Below are 18,780 nucleotides of genomic sequence, written 5' to 3' on the forward strand. Positions count from 1 at the left end.
TCATGGTCTGGCACCTCTCTGAAGTTTTGGATCACGTCCATTTCCTTAAATATATGGCATCACAAAATATAAGACCCATCTTTTTGGTTGACCTGTGAGTTATCCTGTGCTGTTCCTCAGACTTGGGTGTTTCTGAGAGTTTTCCCCAGTCAGAGAACACAGGGAAGGTAGAGTACTCCAGGGATGTGCAACCTGCAGCACAAGTGACAGGAAGCTTCTGCGTGACATATGATAGATAAGGGAGGGGACAGGCAGATGGGGCAGAAGGCAGAGCAGCAGACTGGACAGAAGAGGGAGATCAGAGTGGCACTCAAGGAGGATTTAGGGCTGATTTGTGGTATGCCTGTCAAAAGGGTTTGTCTCTGCAGGAGTACTCTTTTCTGTGCTGTGGGTGGAGGAAGAGAGCACTTGTTTGACTTGACACCTTTTTTTTTTTATTTTTATTCCAAGTTGGAAGCTATCCTGCTTTCTTCTGGACGGTGGGAAGTTTTTCCAGGCAAGAGATCAGATATCTTTTTTATTAGACCAACTAAAATAGTTGGAAAAAATTCTTCTTTGCAAGCTTTTGGGTACAAACCCCTTTCTTCAGGTGGGGGAAGTGTCTGCCTATGTCTTTAGACCAATATGGCTACACCCAACACAGACTTTTCTCTAGACATTTTCAGACTGAAACCTGTGACTCACTGGTGTTTGGAGAGGGTTAAACCTTGGGAGAAGTAGAGGGAAGAGAATTCACAGATGAAGATTATGTGTACTCTTTACCCTGTGAAGAAAAATTAGCCCTCTGAGTAGCACAACTATATAGGAATGCATTGCCGTCTTACTCCACCCACTGAGAAATCACAATGCTGACTTAAGCCAGAGCCCTTTATCGTTTTCATCTGAGCTTTTAAAAAGAGACAATAGAATTTGAGGATATCCACCATGTGATTTAGATGCTTTCTCTGAAAGATATGACATGGCTTGGCTTGGCTAGGTCTCGGGAGGTGGGGGGGAACGTGCAAACACCATTCCATACAGTTTCTCTAGCTTGCTTCCCCTGCACTTGGCTTGAGATAGTGAGTCAAGTATGTGTTTAGAGCTCCTTGCCTTGTCCTAAGCAGGAAGCTGCTCTCTGGATATAGCAGAGATGGAGTGAAGGGACACAGCAAGGTTTTCCGCTGTTATCTCTTGTTCTGACAAGACCTCTCTACAAGCAGGGCTGGGACCTGGAAACCATGCTGGAAAATAAGCCAGAATAAATAAAATAAGCTGGAAATTGTGGTGTTGATAGACAGCGCTTTTCCTGAGTGAGGCCTGAAGCAGCTTTCCTAGAGCGTTAGGACACACACTGTTTCTAAAGGAAAAGCAAAGCCAAGGTGTTTTGTTATGTTTTTTGTGGCTTTTAAAATATCCCTGACACTAAGAATAACCTCTTCCTGGCCAAAATCAAGCTGTGGTAATTAAGTGTTGTCTTCCTGAATTTCATCTGCTTTTCACCTGGGTGGCTTCCAATGCTTACAAAAATAGGTAAAAAAAAACCTCCCCAAAGGCATTGTTATGTCACTAATTGATCAAATCGACGCTTTACTACTTAATGGGACTTGGGGCTTCAAGTTAGTGTAGGAAAAAAAAATCTTCTGAGATTCTTGTGTAGTTTTGTAGTGATGCTTATTACTGCTGTAGAAAAGGGAGCTGAATAATCGGTATAAGGTTTAAGGAGAAGATGGAAGTCCCTTAAGTTGGAAAACTAAGGTCTGATATTATGTACAGGATCTCTGTCGGAGAAGCAGTAAACGGTGAAATCCACTGACTCTCTCCGCTACTGGAGAATGGCTCCCTTTAGAGCAGCGGTTCCCAAACTCTGACAGATTGTGCACCAATTTAAAACAATACCACCAGCAAATGTTTGTATAAAGTAATTATAATAAGTTTTGTTAATGTGTACCACTGACAGGTTGTCTGTGTACCACCAATGGTACATCTACCACAGATTGGGAACCACTGCTTTAGAGCTTAAAAGCAAGGCACAGTGACACCTTTACGGACTAACCAATTCGGAGGGGCATAAGATTTCATAAGCAATAGCTTGCTTTGTAGGATGCCATGAATGGACCTGCAAGGAGTAGGAGTTTCTATATAGAGCTTGAGTTAGGGCTGCAGACTGTCACAGTGGGATTTGCAAGGGGTCATGGAGACTCCTGACTGCATAGTTTCTTCCCGAGCTGACCTAATTTAATTCAGCAAATGGTGGAGGCTGCCTTTGAGGTGGACTTAAAAGAAAGTAGTTCACAAATTCAACTCTGTCCTTAGCAAGAGATATCTTAGCCCTTCACTGCTACCCTTGTCTACACTGGGGTTTGAGGGAGCAGCCTTTTTTTAGTCTGGGGGTCCAGCAGTCAATGCAGTGTTACATATGTCGCTACCTCCTACCTACCCTCAGCTTGTCTCTGGTATTGGTTTGAGTTAACTGACCAAACCTCAAAGCAAGGGTAAAATTCTCTGTGCGTGTGTCTTATTGGAGAACAGACTTTCAGACAAACAGGAACCAGGCCAGGAAATCCTACAGAACTGAACATGTCTGATGCCCAGAAACGCATAGACTCCAGCCCATCTTTTCCTTCCTTCAGTTGCCCCTCCTTTTTTTTCCCCCCTTCAGGAATAGCAAACACCTGTTCAACACTTTCTCATCAATTTGCTCTGTAATTTACAGGAATTAGAACAAACTCATTTGTTGTTTCTTGGGAGAGTCTGGTTCCCTGTGTGTGGCAAAGAGGTGGGGAAGGGTATAAGGCAAACACTAGATTTCAGCAGAAGTCTGAACATGTCAGCTGATTCTCAAAGGGAACATCAGATGCTGCTGACAGCCAAGTGCCAGGATGTAGCTCACTCACTCGCTCTCTTTCCTTGAACCTAGCCAACTTTTTCTAGTACAAAATCAGTTGACAGAGCACAGTTTGAAAGCTTCATTTAACTCATGAGAATAAGTCATTGTTCAGATTTGCTCAGTATTCCAAACAGGCTGTCCAATCTTGAGTCGTCTGGCCCCAGCTTTCCAGAGGGGAGAAAAACAGCTCTTCCCTCTCAAGTAAAGGTCAAGAGAGGTTTCCTTCTACTTTAGGGCAATGTCAACCATGGTTGGATGTAATCCTTGTTCGATGCACTTTTGAGAATTGGAAAATTGAACCAGTTGTCATGTATGCTCTTCAAGGTGATTTAAAAGAAGCTTGACCTTGCTGGACTTGAAAAGGAGGAGCCGATCAAGGAAGATGATCTCAGTGGCTGCATTCCTGCATAGGCTGGCAGAAGCTTTTAGGAAGACTAGCTAGGAGATAAGAGTATTGGGCTGTTGTGGTCCTGAACAGAGTTGCAGCTGAATGGCGTGAAGGCTGGTCTTTGTGGTGATGGTTAGGAGGAAGTGAAAGGATATGGATACTGCAAGTAGTGCTTGGTATCTAGCAGGGCAGGCCTCTCATATGAGGAAATTCTCACAGAGGTGGCATAATCTAAATTGGAAAAATAATCTGGAATAAAGTAAGGTGTACATTGCAAGGTGGACTACTCCAGATGAACTCACTTTGCAGATTCCCTATTCCAAATTGGTTTAATCTGTCTTGAAAGGGGATTAGTGGTCTGGAGATGAGCTGTTTTAATGTACTTAAGTCCCATTTAGATTATCAAGCAAAGCTGAGTAGGTAACACAGGAGCAGATCTGACTCTGGTGTGACCTGCTTGTCTAGCTGTCAGAGCTTATGGGAGAGGGCGCCAGGGTTTGAAACACAAGGGGCTGGGGGGGGGGCTCAGCCCCCCACTGTAAGAGACAAGAGCCTCTGGCCCACCCTGCACTTTTCTAAGCAGCTCAGGTGGCAGCTCCCAGCTTCCAGCTGCCACCACTGCAGGACCCCCCCCGCCCCAAGAGTCGGAAAATAATTTGAGCCCTGGAGAGCACAGTCAGTCCTCTGGGACAGGTGCTTTAAATGAACTAGTCTGATTTTTATCCCAATGCATTTTGAATCCTCTCTAAATTTAGAATATATGAAGTATGTGTGACAGGGTGCTGAACTGAGCAGGATCAATGAAGTAGGTCTAATTAGATATATATATAGATCTCTATATAGATCTATAGATATGTCAGTCTCTTTATGCTCCTCTGTGGCTAACTACTCCCTGGGTGTTGGTTATCCTGGATACATGTTTTCTGGGGCAGGGACTGTTGCTAACTGTGCAGTGCCTCGCATGGCAAGTCTTTGAGGCTTGAATGAGCTTTGTCTTTCTCCTTGTCCTGTTGCACATGGCAAAAACAGTGCTACTTTATCCTGCCCTTGGAACATGATATAAGTTGCAGCACTTTCGGGAAAAGGGAGCGGGGAGGGGTCACACCAGAATTGTGGTGTTTTTCTATGATTCACCATGACTAGGGCATGTTTGCAAGCTGGGCAGAGCTCCAAATGGTGGCTGGAGGAGTAGAAGTGAAAACCCTGTTTGTGAACTCAACAGTTGCCTTCTGTATCTTTTCCTATGTGTGAGTGGAAGATGCTGGACTCCTCTGGCATCCTAGCTTGGGTTGCTGATGTAGAATGAGAGTCTGATTCTTGTTTGTTCCAGTGTTGCAGACCCTGAGATTTTGGGGCTTTATATTTCTTGAGTGAGACTACAGAGGTTGGGGAGATTCTTTGGGCACTGCCCACATGAAACAGACTGTCTAGGGCCTGATCCTGGGAGGTGCTGAGTGTTATCTGCTCCAAGTGAAGGCAGTGGATGTTGAGGGTACCTGAAAGCTTCCGTTGTAGCTAAGATTAAGGACCTGATCCCTGATCTTACTCATGAGTTAGTGGTGCACTTCATCCCTCACCAGTGTTATCATTCATAAACCATAAAACCATATACTGGGACCTTAATGTATGTTCAGGCCATCAATAAGTTTTGTACCCCTTTGACAGAACGTACTTGGAAGAGGAACTAACAAAAGCTCGGAAGAAACCAAACCTGCGGAAGGACATGTATATGAAGATGACTGAAGTAGATCCAGATGCTCCGACCGAGGATGAGAATGCCCAGCGAGCAGTAACCAAACCCCGATACATGCAGTGGAGAGAGACCATCAGTTCTACAGCAACACTGGGATTCAGAATCGAGGGGATCAAGGTGAGGTTGCCTAACCTGCCTTCTGTACTGTACCATCCATTGCTTGCAGAGCCTATTTGAAAAACCACATAGGAGGAATGGAGAAATGTGAACCTCCTGTGAGCTCCCCCCTAGCAGCAGGAAGCTTCTGTAGCTGGATTTACTGTAAAGAGCACACACCACTCTCTCTGGGCTTAGCTCATAGCACTACAGTGTCTAAGATGGAACTGTGTAAAGCTGTTGCCTCCACCAAAAACCAGGCAATAGTGGCATCTTTGCCTGAATTTTAGCTTTGGGCCATGTCAGCACCCAATATACTACATAGCTCCAGAGCTGAACTGGATCAGGACCCCTTCTAAACTTCAAGGATATTAAAAAGTCTTGAGTCAGCTCTTCTGACTCAAGCCACTTAAGCCACTTCTTTGCAAAATCTGCAAACTTGTTTCTCTTGTTTCTGCAAATGTTCCCTCAGCCATACCCCTTATATAGTTATAGCAAGGTGCAGTCAGACTCACCAGTTTACTTGCCTTAGGTAAGCTTTTTTGTGTGAGAGGTCCTCTGTAACATTGCATGCTTTATTCATGTTTCAAAGACCACTGTGGTCCATGAAAGCATTAAATGGCTACCTGCTCTTAACTATTTTAAGAAGGCAGGGCAGGGTACTACTTTGGAGACTAACTGGTTCAAAGGTGCCTTCTGCCTGACTTCAGACTAATGTGCCTAATTATCTCTCTCCATCTTAACAGTTTAAAACTGCCCTCTAGAGGCAGCCTGTCTAGGTGACTTTGGTCCTAATTGGTTTGAAGTTGGTTCTTCTCTCGTGCACTGCTTTCCCTTTTAATGACAAGGAGTAATTTGGTCAAAGTGCCTATGCTTTAGGTGGAATTCTGAGTTCTTTTGTGCATCTAACTGGCAGTTTTTAAGCTGAATAAGTGTTATTTTTGGCATTTACATGCAGGTAATGATGCTGCAGATCCTTGCAATGGAGATGCATAAGGTCACAGGTTTGATCCCTGGTTAGACTAGATGCTCTCTTGAGGTCCCTTCCAGCCTTACTTCTCTATAAAATCTAAGCACGCATAGTAGGTGACCACCTGAATGCACACTTACTCAGCTGTATATATATGCACCCATTCTGGATGTGTGCCTACATTGGAGTCCTGCATATATAAGAGAAGTCAAAAATACAGGTTCAAGTCCCTTTGGATAAGGTTAGGGTAGAGCTAGAACCTGGGGGCATCTTTACATGTGCTCTGGTGTGGGGGGTGGTTTGATGAGACCTTTAGTTAAAGCGTGCCCCCACTGCCATTTTGAAGCATGAGGATGCTGAATACTTGTAATGCTGAGGCTGCTGGAGTGTGCCAGTTAGCACATTCGAGCAGACTTGAGTAATCGAGTTTGCTCCAATGCATTCTAATAAGAACTCATTGGAGCAGGTGTTGGGCACATGTATAGGTACGCTGGGTCTCCAGCTTCCTAGGTGAGTAGCCTAATCACTGAGCTTTTGAGGCTAAAGTGTAGGGGGGCCTTTCTCAATCTGTCCTCCTCTATACCCCCAAAACCTTTTACCTTGGTACTGTTGTTTGACTGTCCACACCCTGAGACTGCTATGGATACATTCCACTGTTTGCCTTGCAGCAAACTGATATTCACTATGAATTGTTTCCCAGTAAATTGTGGGAGAACGTGCCTGCCCCTTTGAAGAACATGGACAGTAGAAGTAATTGTGGAATAGCATCAGAGAAATAGCAGCAGTTGAACAGATCCAGCTTGCATTCACTACAGAGTGGTGGTTTCAGCAACTGAAAGTTTGCATTAACCAGAACATTGGCATATGGGCCCTGACAGGCCGGCCAGCTCCAATGAAAAGCCACAGCACACTTAAGTTAAAAGGTCTTGTGCGTGGCAGGGAGTAGAGTTCTTGCTTGTATCTACTGCAAACTCAACTCCAGCCCTAACTGACTTGGACTATGTTTAATTGATAATCAGGTAAGACTTAGGCTTCTAAGCTGCTTAAGCACTTCTGAACATTAGGGGTGTGTGAAGCGGGCTCTATTCAATTTGGATTTGGCCTGAATCAGGGACAGTGATTCAATTAGTTGATTTGGATCACTGTCCCTGATTCAATAAGGCTGAATCCGAATCTTCCCGTTCATGCAGGCCCTTCCACCTAACCCAGTCTGCGAGAGAAAACTGGTAGCCACCTGCCCAATACAAAACCTCTGTCCTCATGATCATGCTGCCATGAAGCTCATCCTGTCACATATCCCATTCCCTCTGCTCAGTCACTTCCAAACACTCTCCAACCCTGTCCAATCCAGTCACAGGATCAACTTTTGGGCCACCCGGCCAGCTGCAAGAGACTTTCTTTCTCTGTCTCTCTGACTTCCCAGCTCTCTTAAACTCCTTTTCTTTCCTGCTGCCTCCAGTGGACACATGCATTGTCAGCCAGGTCCTGCCATCAGCCCTTATTCTGAACAAACTTTTACCTATTTCCGACAGCTGTCACTCCCTGACTGATGGGTATTATACTGCTAAAATTGTAAAACTATATGGAGCTTGCCAAAGTGACTCTTTTGATGCGGCTTTCAACTGTCTCACTAAGAACAGATACATTTATCTCTTCATTAGTCTATTGTGATGCCTCCATGGCCCAAAGAATTAACTGTTGTGCTGCAGCAAGGATGTGGGCCAGCTGCTGTGATTCTCCTTAAATCCCCTGCTCTGTATAAAGGATTTCTGTAATGATTTAGAGGCATTTCTATAGACCAGGATTTGGGAAGGAGCTTAAGCATGAGGTGTCTAGATTCACTATTTTAACTCTTAGACTGTGGAAAATCTCATGATGTCCTATGGTATGCAGTGCACAACAACCCTCCTAGAAAGGGCCTGACCTTTGCTTGAGTAGGATTCCTGGGCTTCTGCCAAAAAACTTGGTGAATTGAGCACTACAAAGGTTACCTCGGGCCAAAAATGGGTTGCTGGTGCTGATGTAGTGAAGGGGCAGGATAAGCCTCGTTGCTCTGGCTTTATCAACCACCTTCACATTTCTTCTTTCTAAACTTTAGCTGCCTGGGGTTAGAGCACCTATAAATGCCATGCCTGCTGAAAGCACAACAGCAGCATCTGGCAGGTCAAGGAAATCGCCCAAGGGGAGTAATTATGGGAGCAGCATTGTGAATATGCTAGATGGCTTTATTGAAGCTGAGGTCATGCCTTATCTCAAAGACCATCCACAGTTTTCATTTAACTATGAACTCTGTATCAGACTCCACTTATAAACATGCATCTCCCTTTCTTAGACTAGACTTCAATGGTGCTGCTGTGGCCCTTCCCCACATTGATGTCAACTGTCCCAGGGGATGGGGTGAGCGTATGTTTCCAGACCACAGCACAAGGGCTTGTGTGACTCATGCAGCCATGTAGGCAGCTTTCTTTTTAATGTGTGCGCATAATACAAGCACGAGAACCCTAGAGGTAGCTAAACAGGGCCAGTGCCTGTCCTACCCCTGATGACAACAAAAATCCTTTCCCTAGTGGGGACCTGGTCACGATACTTAACCAAAGTTTGGCATGTGGCCTGCATGCTCTGGAAGTCACCAAACTGTCTCTTGCTGGAGCACAAGGGGAAGCAAGTCTCTAAGCAAGGTAGTTTCCAGTAAAAAAGTTTGTTTCTCCTCTCTGAGGGCCCATATTTTATAGACGATCAGCACAGCTGCTTTGTCCATGTCTCTTATAGTAGAGTAGGTCCTCTGAGAACATATGTTGCCCTTGAGTCCCAGACCATCCAGGATTTTATGTATTATAAATGTCTCCCAAACCTGCACCTTCAAGAAGCAGTTTACAGAGCACCGAGACCTATTCCACTGTGCATACATAAAGCTGCCTAAGCTAGGGCAATTGTTTGGGTGCCACCTTCTATGCGTGCACGTTTGTGCGTGTGTAATGATTCTGTCAAGGTGTGTGTTAAAAGCAAATTGGAAGTTTGAATTTGTAAACCATACATAACCTTGCCTTTAGAGCTGCATACATATCATTTACAGATAAACTCCAGCACCCTGTTTTACAGTCTGCAGAGCTCTGCAGCTCAATGCATGGTATCTGTGTGCTTCACTTTCCATTTGTGACTGACTTCGGAGGCCGCCTTGCTTTCAGTTAGTATCTTGCCTCATGGGAGTACTGTGTGCCAAGAGCTGTGCTCAACAAAGTGCACTCACTGGGCAGACTCTGAAAGGGATCCCCTGACATCTCAATCTTCAGGGCAGGATATTCATTGTACTGCCTTCCTTCATCTCCCCTAGACTAACAGGATGTCTTTCCGGCTTCCATCCCTTCAAATTATTGTGCGCAAACAAGTTGTTATCACGGCAGAACTAGATTATGGAAATACAGCTGCATGCCTAAGGCACACTTAAGACTAGCTTCTAAATCCAGGACTTTTCTTGGGGTAAGACACCATTAGGTGGAAGGCTCTTGGAATCTGGCTTTCAGTGATTGGACTATATACTCTCCTGTGTAAGGACAGATGTTGGAGGGAGGACAGCTCAACTTGGAGGACATCTTGGGTTGGATCTGAGTCTGGGTTGTATACAGTATGAGAAGCTGGGGTGAAGACCAAGTAGCAATGCTGCTCATCTGATGCTGGAATGAAAGGAGCTGGGTGCTGGGTGGAAAGCTGGTGCTGAGTGGAAAGGAGACCAAATTGTTTGTAGAACAGAGACCGCATTGTTTGACCTCCTTCATCGTTTGTCATATCACTTTTTGAGACTTTCTAGAGGGAGAAAATAGGCTATGTCTCTGGTAAGTAGAGGTGAGCTGGTATAGCTTTGCTCTGTGCAAGCTGCTTTAGTACTTCAAATAAGACCATGCTACAAATTCTGGGAAATGTCTGCTTCTTCTCAAGCCACCCTCAAGTGGTTCCTGGCGTAGATTTTGTGCTGGTTTCCTCCTTAAAGCAAGGACACAGGTGCTGGCTGTTGTCTCCCTCTAACCTGTCTTGAGTGACACTTGTTTAAATCCTGACCTCTCCTCCTCTGGCCTTGCAATCTAAGAGGCTGGTCCACATCCTCCTAAGATGCACAAAGTAGTGTTTAAAAGCACAAATTCTTTTCCCTGACTGGCAGCTTTCATGACTCTCTCTGAGTCTCTCTCTCTCTCTCCTTCTTTTAAGAATGAAGATGGCACTGTAAACAGGGACTTCAAGAAGACAAAGACAAAGGAACAAGTCACAGAGGCCTTCAGAGAGTTCATTAAAGGGAACCGTAACATTCTGGTGAGTCATCCATTGCGTCAGGAGGGCATTGCTCAAGTGTCTTCCAGGTGCAAGAATGGGGCTTCTCTCTGCGGACTCGTGCCTTGCTGGTGAACTGCTTTAATGCTGAGGACCACAGATGGATGAAGCCCTCTGCTGCTCTGCTGAGCATGCTTTAAAATAGCACAAAAGAGGCAAAGAGAAACCACTTCCTGGAGTGGTGGAGCTGCCAGGGTAGGGAGAGGTTAAGGAGATTGCATGGCTGGCTTTTATAACAACACAAAGAACCTTGTTGCCTGTAGCCTTCTGGTAAGATATTAAATCACAGGACAGGCAAAAGCATAAGCTTGGGGTGGCTGCTCTGGGCAAGGGAAAGTCTGCTGCAGAGGTGCTGAAGGCATCACCTCTGGGATGTAAAACTCATCTACAGTGGCTGAGGGTAGTGCAGAAAAAGAGGAATGGACATTTTCCATGTGGTTTTTAACCATGGCAACTGCCTGCATGGCTGGTGAAGAGTTTTCCTTCCTAAAGGAACTTACAGGGTAGCCTGGGAAAGCATGATCTAACAAGGTGCCCAGGTTCCCTTATCTGTGGTGGACATCCGAGTCTGAATGTGGCAAACCGCTATATCTTGCATTTGCCAAATCTGGCTGCTGAGTTGCTAGATTAGACTATTTAACTGTAAACACTTTACGCTGACTGTCCAAGATCCCACTGTGTTGAGGGAGGTCCATTTTAGGTCTTGCTGTATAAAGTCTACACACTAATGACTCTAAACGGCATGTCTAAACTTGCACTTTCCTTTGACAGTAGTTAATTGGGATAGATTCTTAGTTCAGTAAACAAAGCTGTGCAAATTGCTCCTGTGTACACCAAAGGACATGGAGGTCTTTCAAACCATCCTGACCCCATTCTAGAGTACAGCTAATGAGAACTGAATTTAATCCATCCTGTTGTCAAGGCTTCTTGAATCCATCCTGCCTTGTCCTTGCCTTCCCCTGCACCCCACAAGCTCCCATCGTAGTTGGAGTTGGATGAACTGTCTACCCAAATTATACTAAAACCGTGATTTTTCAACCAGGGTGCCTTGAGATCCTTTCAAGGGTGTCATGGGGTGCCACGCAATGTTAGTACTGTTGGCATACAAACACAATTCACAAGATTAAGCCCAAAACTTCCAGAGAGGAATCTGTGCTGTCAAAAGCATTCTGACCTATTGTGGTCTTTCTCAGTTTTTTGCAACAGAAGAATTGCTCTATTTTTCTGTAGTCAAAAAATAGGGCTGACTTTGAGTCTATCAAGGAGTGCCTCCAGTCTAATAAGGTTGAGAACCACTGTATTAAAGGAAGAGCTGGCAGGCAGTTTGCTTGTCCAGCATTGGGCACATCAGAATATTTCTAATTTAGCCTTTCTGTTTGGGTCAGGAAAATACATAGGCGTGTTCCATGGCTGGTAAGGGGACCATCAAGGGTTTCTCAGTGAACGTATAGACATTCACAATAATAACAATCCCACATGTATGCTTCACTGATTCTGTCCAGTGACTTGCTTGAAATTTGCTTAAACTGGCCATAACACTTTTTTTTCTTTGTGTTTCCAGAACAGTTACCTTAATCGGTTGAAGAGTATTCGTGCCACCCTGGAGATGTCACCATTCTTTAAATGCCATGAGGTAGAACTTGCCTTTCTCTATTGTAACATTTCCTGGCTTGATCTGTTTCTAACCGTTGTACAGCTTTTAATCTCATTTTATATCCTGCCCAAGGGAAGTAGCATAGTCAGCATAAAAGCTCCTCTTTCTGAAATCTGCATCCATTCTCAAATCTGTTGCTTTAATTTATTTTTCCAGTCAGTGTCTTTATGGAGATCTGATGTAAAACGCTCTAAACTTAGTACGTTTGATGAGGTTAAAGATGGTTTTTAGATAAAAACCATCAATTTTTAATTAGTCCAGAAGTTTGTGTATGGGTTTAGAATGCCAAAGTTTTACGTGACTTCAAAAATATTTTTGGCTATTCTGCTACAGACTAGATGGTATGCCTGTGATAAATTCCTTGTATAAATGCTGTCACTGCTCCCCACCACTGCCAAATTTCCAGGCCCATGGGGACCCTTTACACTGGATGACATGTCCTGTGCTGGCATGGGGCAAAAACCCTGTATGAAGTATTGCAGGTGTACCTCTAGGTAATGTGTTTTGAAAGTGTGGCCCTAAAACTGGTGCTATAAGGAAGGGCAGGCATGTGTCTAAGGAAAAGCTGGAGCATGAATAACTTGGTGTCTTCTTTCTGCAGGTCATTGGGAGCTCCCTGCTCTTCATTCATGATAAAAAAGAACAGGCCAAAGTCTGGATGATCGACTTTGGGAAAACCACACCACTGCCAGAGGGACAAGTCCTCCAGCACAATGTGCCCTGGGTAGAAGGGAACAGAGAGGATGGCTACCTCTGGGGGCTGGACAACCTCATTCAGATCCTGACAGAATTGTCACAAAGTGAGGACCTGCATTAAAGCCATACGTCCAACTCCACCACTACCCAGAATCTTGCCCCTCAAACTGACTCTTCCGAACTGCACTACAAGACACTTTCCAAACCCCTCCAATTTTAAAGCTATAATCTCCCTATTTAAGGTGGTTTTTTTTAGTTGTGTAAATATGTAGGTCACCCGCCAGAACAAAAGCTAAACTTGAAGTCTTGGCTTTGTGCAGTAGACAGAAGCAAATTGTGTTACTCCCTTTCAGTACCGGAAGATAACGACTCTGGTCAGTCTGGCTAGGCAAATGCATGTTCTTTCTGTAGCATCTCTGGTTCTTATTCCATCTGTTTTTAACAAAGGTTTATTTAGTGAAAGGTTAGGCAGTTGATACATTCTCCAGCTGAAGGAAGATGATGTCGTAAGTGATGAACTCTGTAGCTCATGAGATTGTGTATGTTTTAATGCCTTTCCAGGTATCAGGCAGCTCAGTCAAGTGAAGGGTGGCTAGTACTTGTTCATCTGTAATGATCAGCTGCCCTCCAGTGGCAGGTGTTGGTAACACACTATCTTCAAGGTAGCCAAGGCTAAGGCAGTTGCAGACTGCCATTTCAGGTGTTCAGGGGTTATGGAATGAAGAACAAACGGAGAGGTCGTGGAGCAGGAAAAGGCAGGAGCAGCCAAGTGGGAGAAATTTAGTTATTTACTAATATCCTTTAATGTAGGAACCTAGCTGCATGGAGTCTGTGGGAGTAACTAGTAATAGCAGATCTAAGCTTTTCTCTATACTTGAGAAATCCTATTATCTGCTTGGGATCAGGGCATCATTTGAGAGTGGCCACTTGGATTTCAAGGTTACTTCTTATCTGTGGCCAAGTCTGGCATGTGTGTATTAGTCCATGCTGACCTACCTGTGCTGGATGATGAGTTTCCTCTAACTGCGGAGGTGCGGCCACAATGTCAGGTGCAGAAGTTTTATCACCAGCCTCAACTTCCAATTGAAAATGCCTTTAGATGGCTTAGTGGTATGGCAGTGTGATGCCACATGAAGGTCTGAGGCATTAGCTCAGAACTCCTGAGTTGGCACTGGTGAGGACTGTTATGGAACCAGTGGTCTGGGGCCAGACAAAAAGAGAAGGATTTCAACATAGCCAATGATCTCTTTTTTTTTTTTTTCTTTTTTTTTTTTTTTCCATTTTAGGAGCAGCTTCTAGCATTCCTCAGCAGGGGCAGCTGGCCCACCCTGGGCCTGAAGGGCCAAGACAGCAGTGAGGAAGTGTGAAAGTGGTGGTAGGAAACCACAGAGACACTTAAAGCCTTCAATGCTGATTGTGTGCTTTTTGACTAGCAAGCGGGCTCTCCTCCATGGCATGAAAGGTTAACATTGCCAGGATGCACCTCTTCTCTCCTCCCCACCCTGACGCCCCCTAAAATCTGGTTCAGTCAAAATGTGATGTGTAGACTGTCTCCGTGATTTACTTTTTATTGCAGGCTTCTTGTTACAAACCTTTTAAAATTTACCAAGTGCCAGGCAGCAGAGTTGTATGTTCCTGTAGGTCAAACCCTGCCTGCGTCTTCAAAAAATAATTGCATTGTCAGGTCTTGAGGGGACTTTTCAGTACACACACACATGTGTTCCTTGAGGTGGTGTGGGTGTGACCTAATGCCTACAAGTGCATACCGGGGGAGAAAGAGGGCAGTCGATCAGCTCTCAAGATGATCACATCAGCCTGATATGACAAAATGTAAGGATGGTAAGGCATTCCTTTCGTGCCACAGCTCACTAAATCTGGTGGTGGTCTTCAGCTTTTTTTTCCCCTTTGCTCTGTCTGAACTGGATAGCATACATGGCCTCTCCTTCAAGTCTTGTGAAAACAACCAGCCCTCTATTTAGGGTGGAGGCTATTTTTTAACTTCCTGGAACATTTGAACTAAGCAGACTGCTTGCATTGGAGCCGGTTTGCTAAAGGTCAAGTATTGGCAGGATGGCAGGGAGGGGAGTGTTGCTGGTGTGTTCTGATCATCAGAGGGAGCTTGGAGGTCTCTGGGATTTAGGACAGAAGGATGGCATTGCATTTAGGTTATGAACAATCCTGAAGGCTGTTGTCCATGAGTAAGAGCAGCTTCCAACAGAAGCTCTGAATCCCTCACTCACCTGACTCCAAAAGGTCATTGCCTCATCTCTTTCCCCAGTGGCAGCGCTAGAGACTGTCTGCCATGGTCAAATGGGTGTAGCTTCCTACGTCAGGGAGGTTCTCACTGCAACGATAATGCAGGAACGATGTAGCCATCAATTGTTCTGCAGTCGAACACAAGCGTCTTTCATGAAGATTAAAATCTGCTAAGATTTTCTTGGTTCATATCTCACCAGGCACATGTCTGTAGTTCTTTTGATACAGTTGTAAATGGTTGCACTGTTTAGCTTTGCCCAGTCTTCCTAGGCTGCTTAGAATAGCCAATATGGAAGTGCCTTACAGACTCGCCTCTGTTCCATTAGTGTCATGGAAAAGTTTTTTTTTTTTAAGTTATATTTATTTTCATTCCTTTTTTAATTGCACAAAACACTAAGACTTAATGCATGGAAACTTTTTTTAAATGTATTTTTAGTTTTAAAAACACCCTTTTCCAGCTTTGGGGAAAAGACCCGAGTGGCAGCATAGATCCGTGCCAGTTTATAGCTGTATTTTTAGCTTTGAGTTGCTCCTATATGTGTATTATTATTTTTTTAAGTCTGTTTATAAACCTTGCTTTGCGGCTTCGAAAGAAGCAGATTGTTTCCCTGGATGTCTTATGCCTTTCTGGAGGCTGGAACTGTAGCTGTGAGAGATTCTCCTCCCCACCCCCATCTCTCACTTCTCCTTCGGTCATTGGGCGATTATAGGGAAAATCTGAACTGGTCTGAAACACCAACGCACGGTGCCTGTAAAAATCCTGTACCATTCAAAATAAAGGCATATGAAAACTGTCTCCGCAGCAAGTATTTGGACCTGGTCACCTGCCTAGGAGTAACTTGGGAGAATGGAACTTATCTTTTTCTCTGAGCCCTGACTTGTGGAGAGCCTTTTTTTTTTGTCTTGGTTACACACGTTAAAACCAGGGGTACAATGCTGTTAGCAAGAGTACAACTAGACTCTAAGGTTGTGGAGGGGATGGCAGGAGAAATGAAAGACAAACCTGCTGGGGACTTGGCTCTGAGGCTGTTGGGAAGGAGAAGCACTTTCACTCCACCTCAGTTGGGAAAGCACACATGGCCAGCACGTCATCTGGGTTCTAACCCAGGAGCCCTTCTCTTAACATGTTTCCTCCTTGTAGATGAGAAGAAACAATTAGGGCAGACAGCGCTATCCTTTGCAGACCACAAAGTCACATTTGTCTCTTCTCCCCTTGTGTCTTGGCACATATAATCCTCACCTAAAAATAAACAGTCAGTGCTGAGCTGAGCACCCAGTCTCCTGAATCTAAATCCATCATGATACCCTTAGCCACAATGGCCTCAGGCAGGCCTTAACTTTTCTTTCCCCATGTACATTACAGCAATTGCAATACTCATTGTCTTGACCCACTGGAAACAGATGTTGGGACAGGGTGAGAAGAGGCTTGCTGATTCTCTGTGGAAGGAGGGTCTGGGTGGAGCCTCAGTCCAACTCGTTGCATTTTACAAAGCATACAGCAGTCCTGGAACAGGTGCACAAATGTCCTCTTCTGGTGTCTCATCCAGAGCACCAATGCCCAGTTCCTCTGGCTCAACTCCCCTTCCTTCTTCCTCCCCAAAAGAATTGGCATTATTGGGAGAAATAGAACAAGTACATGCTGCTGCCCCAAAGGAGCTTCATCAGAAAACTAGTGCATGCTCTCAAGATCATAAAAACTTCTTTGCCAAAAAAGAACTTGGAAGCCCATGTAATGGCACTATCAGCTGGCCCTGCCATAAAAATATTTAACTGTCATCTGTGGATTAAAAAAATTGGTAGTATTTTTGTTATTACAGACTTGGGATCTCAATTTTATCACAAATCTGGGCATGCTTGATGTTTACCTGTAACTTCAGCCCCTAGGGACACGTGAGACTCCTGATTTTTATTAAAATAAAGCAGGTTTCTGTTCTTTGCGATAGCTGGGAAAAAACTCCAATATAACCAATATGCACCATAGAGGTCTAGGCCAGAAGCATAGAATTAAACAAAACACAACCACAGCCCTTCACTTAAATCTGACATGTAAAAACTCCTGGTACCCAAGTAAATTTCATGCTTTTGGGGGCTGATGAGAGGCCAGGACTTCTTTTATATGGCTTCAGATATCAACTTCCAAATCTATGAGCCACTGTCTGGTATTATCACTCAATATACAGATTCTAGCTACCCCCTCTGGGCATTTGTAAAGCTTGCAGCTTTCGATTAAGTGCTGTGTTGTTTGTTAGATACTGAATTCACAAAGGGGCTGTCCAAGATGTTCATCTTGTGAAGTGTTGTGAAGTGTCCATATCCAAATCTCAGTTTGTTCAGCTTGACCCACACTTCTGTTTCAAGAGTGTGCCCAGATGACATGCTGGCCATGTGTGTTTTTTCAACTGATATGGCTAATTTGGTGTTAGTATAAAAAGCTGTAGGAATAGGTCTGACCATTCCCAGCAGTTGGCCTACTCTGTTGCTGCCCATAAGTTTGGTTCAGCATCCTTAATCTCTTCCAGGAGCTTATGGGCTTCATGTACAAATAATTTACAACTTTTAAGCCTCTTAAGCTTCCATCTGTTCAGTTTTTCAGTTAACAGTTGATGAAGCAAGTGATTTTCATCATCTCTTGCCTCAATTGCCAGTAATGATGTTAGGTCTGTCTTCTTATATCACTTGCTCCAATGCCTGAGAGTACAGGGAGTACATCTGTGTGTGTGTAGGCTGTGCAGCCTGGTGTGATCTCAGCACACTGGTAAGTACAGTGTTGAGCTTTTTAGTGTGACAACTTCTGGACCATACAGGAGCACAGTGTTCTGCTGGGGCTCACATCATTGCAAGTTCAGTGATTCTGAGCACTTTGAAGTTAGCACCTCATGTCGTGCTGGCTAAACATCATATGGCAGCTACCTGTGCACAAACTTTACTGCTGACCTTCTGAATGTGGTGTTTATACGTGAGGCAGCAGTCCAATGTGACTCCTAGGTAGGTTGGGGTAATTTCATGAGGAAGGGTGTGGTTGCCTACTCTGATATTCAGCATACTCATGGCTCAGTGATTGTCCAGGTGGAAGAGTGAAGATACTGATTTATTGATGCTCAACTTTAAGCACTGCCTTTGGAGCCTTGATTTCTTGGGGGTGGTAATACTTATATTTGGGCAGGTATTTGGGAGTGTAACGTGCACACCCCAAACTGATGCCAATCCTGCCATCAGAATTAGCAGCACTGCACAGAGAGCAGCAACCTTCCCAGTTTGACATCTGCCTACATCTGCTAAGCTATTCAAAAGAATAGCTCAGCTCTCAGGTATTTTGAAACCTCCGACCACTCTGAGTGCCTCAAACTCTTTTCCAATAGTCCAGAACTGACTGGGGAAATGCCTGTAAATTGATGAAGTCACTTCACATCTAGACCAAATTAACACAAGACTCCTAGTCTCTCCTAGGCACCATGTGGGAAGCTGAAGCAAGCTGTATTTAGACAGCACTCTGGCTTTTGGACTGTACTAAGGTTGGTAACCAGGCACTTGGCTCTGTGTTGTGAGTGGAGAAGATAGCTAATTATCTTTGCAATATGTAAGATCTGTTAAATGGTGAGGGGGCTGGGCAACATAACTGAGAGGTAGTATCTTGCCCTCACAGAAATGCAGGACCTCACTGCAGTGTTTGAATCAAATCTCAGACATCTGCCTAACCTTGGAGGGCCCCAACTACCTTGGTCAATTAATTATATTTGGCATGGAAATGGAAGCTAACCAGGTGTTGTTTAGCTTGTTGCTT

The 18,780-nt window shown here is 44.5% G+C and overlaps 1 protein-coding gene across 3 annotated transcripts in view; it reads left to right on the plus strand.

Annotated features, from left to right (window-relative positions):
* ITPKB (inositol-trisphosphate 3-kinase B) overlaps window positions 1–15,794 on the plus strand; it is a 96,974-nt gene extending 81,180 nt beyond the window's left edge. For 2 of the 3 annotated variants that reach the window (XM_090047551.1, XM_090047560.1), the window contains 5 exons: window positions 4,920–5,124; window positions 10,274–10,375; window positions 11,955–12,026; window positions 12,649–12,847; window positions 14,030–15,794. In XM_090047551.1, coding sequence (XP_089903677.1) covers window positions 4,920–5,124; window positions 10,274–10,375; window positions 11,955–12,026; window positions 12,649–12,847; window positions 14,030–14,100 — 649 coding nt within the window. In that variant the 3' untranslated portion in view covers window positions 14,101–15,794. Of the gene's footprint in view, window positions 1–4,919; window positions 5,125–10,273; window positions 10,376–11,954; window positions 12,027–12,648 lie in introns of all 3 variants that reach the window. The other variant, XM_090047570.1, reaches the window with a different exon arrangement.
* The last annotated feature ends 2,986 nt before the right edge of the window (window positions 15,795–18,780 follow it).

The sequence above is a fragment of the Crocodylus siamensis genome, chromosome 1 (genome assembly GCF_052110815.1).
Source record: "Crocodylus siamensis isolate JL-2025a chromosome 1, ASM5211081v1, whole genome shotgun sequence".
NCBI classification, from domain to species: Eukaryota; Metazoa; Chordata; order Crocodylia; family Crocodylidae; genus Crocodylus; species Crocodylus siamensis.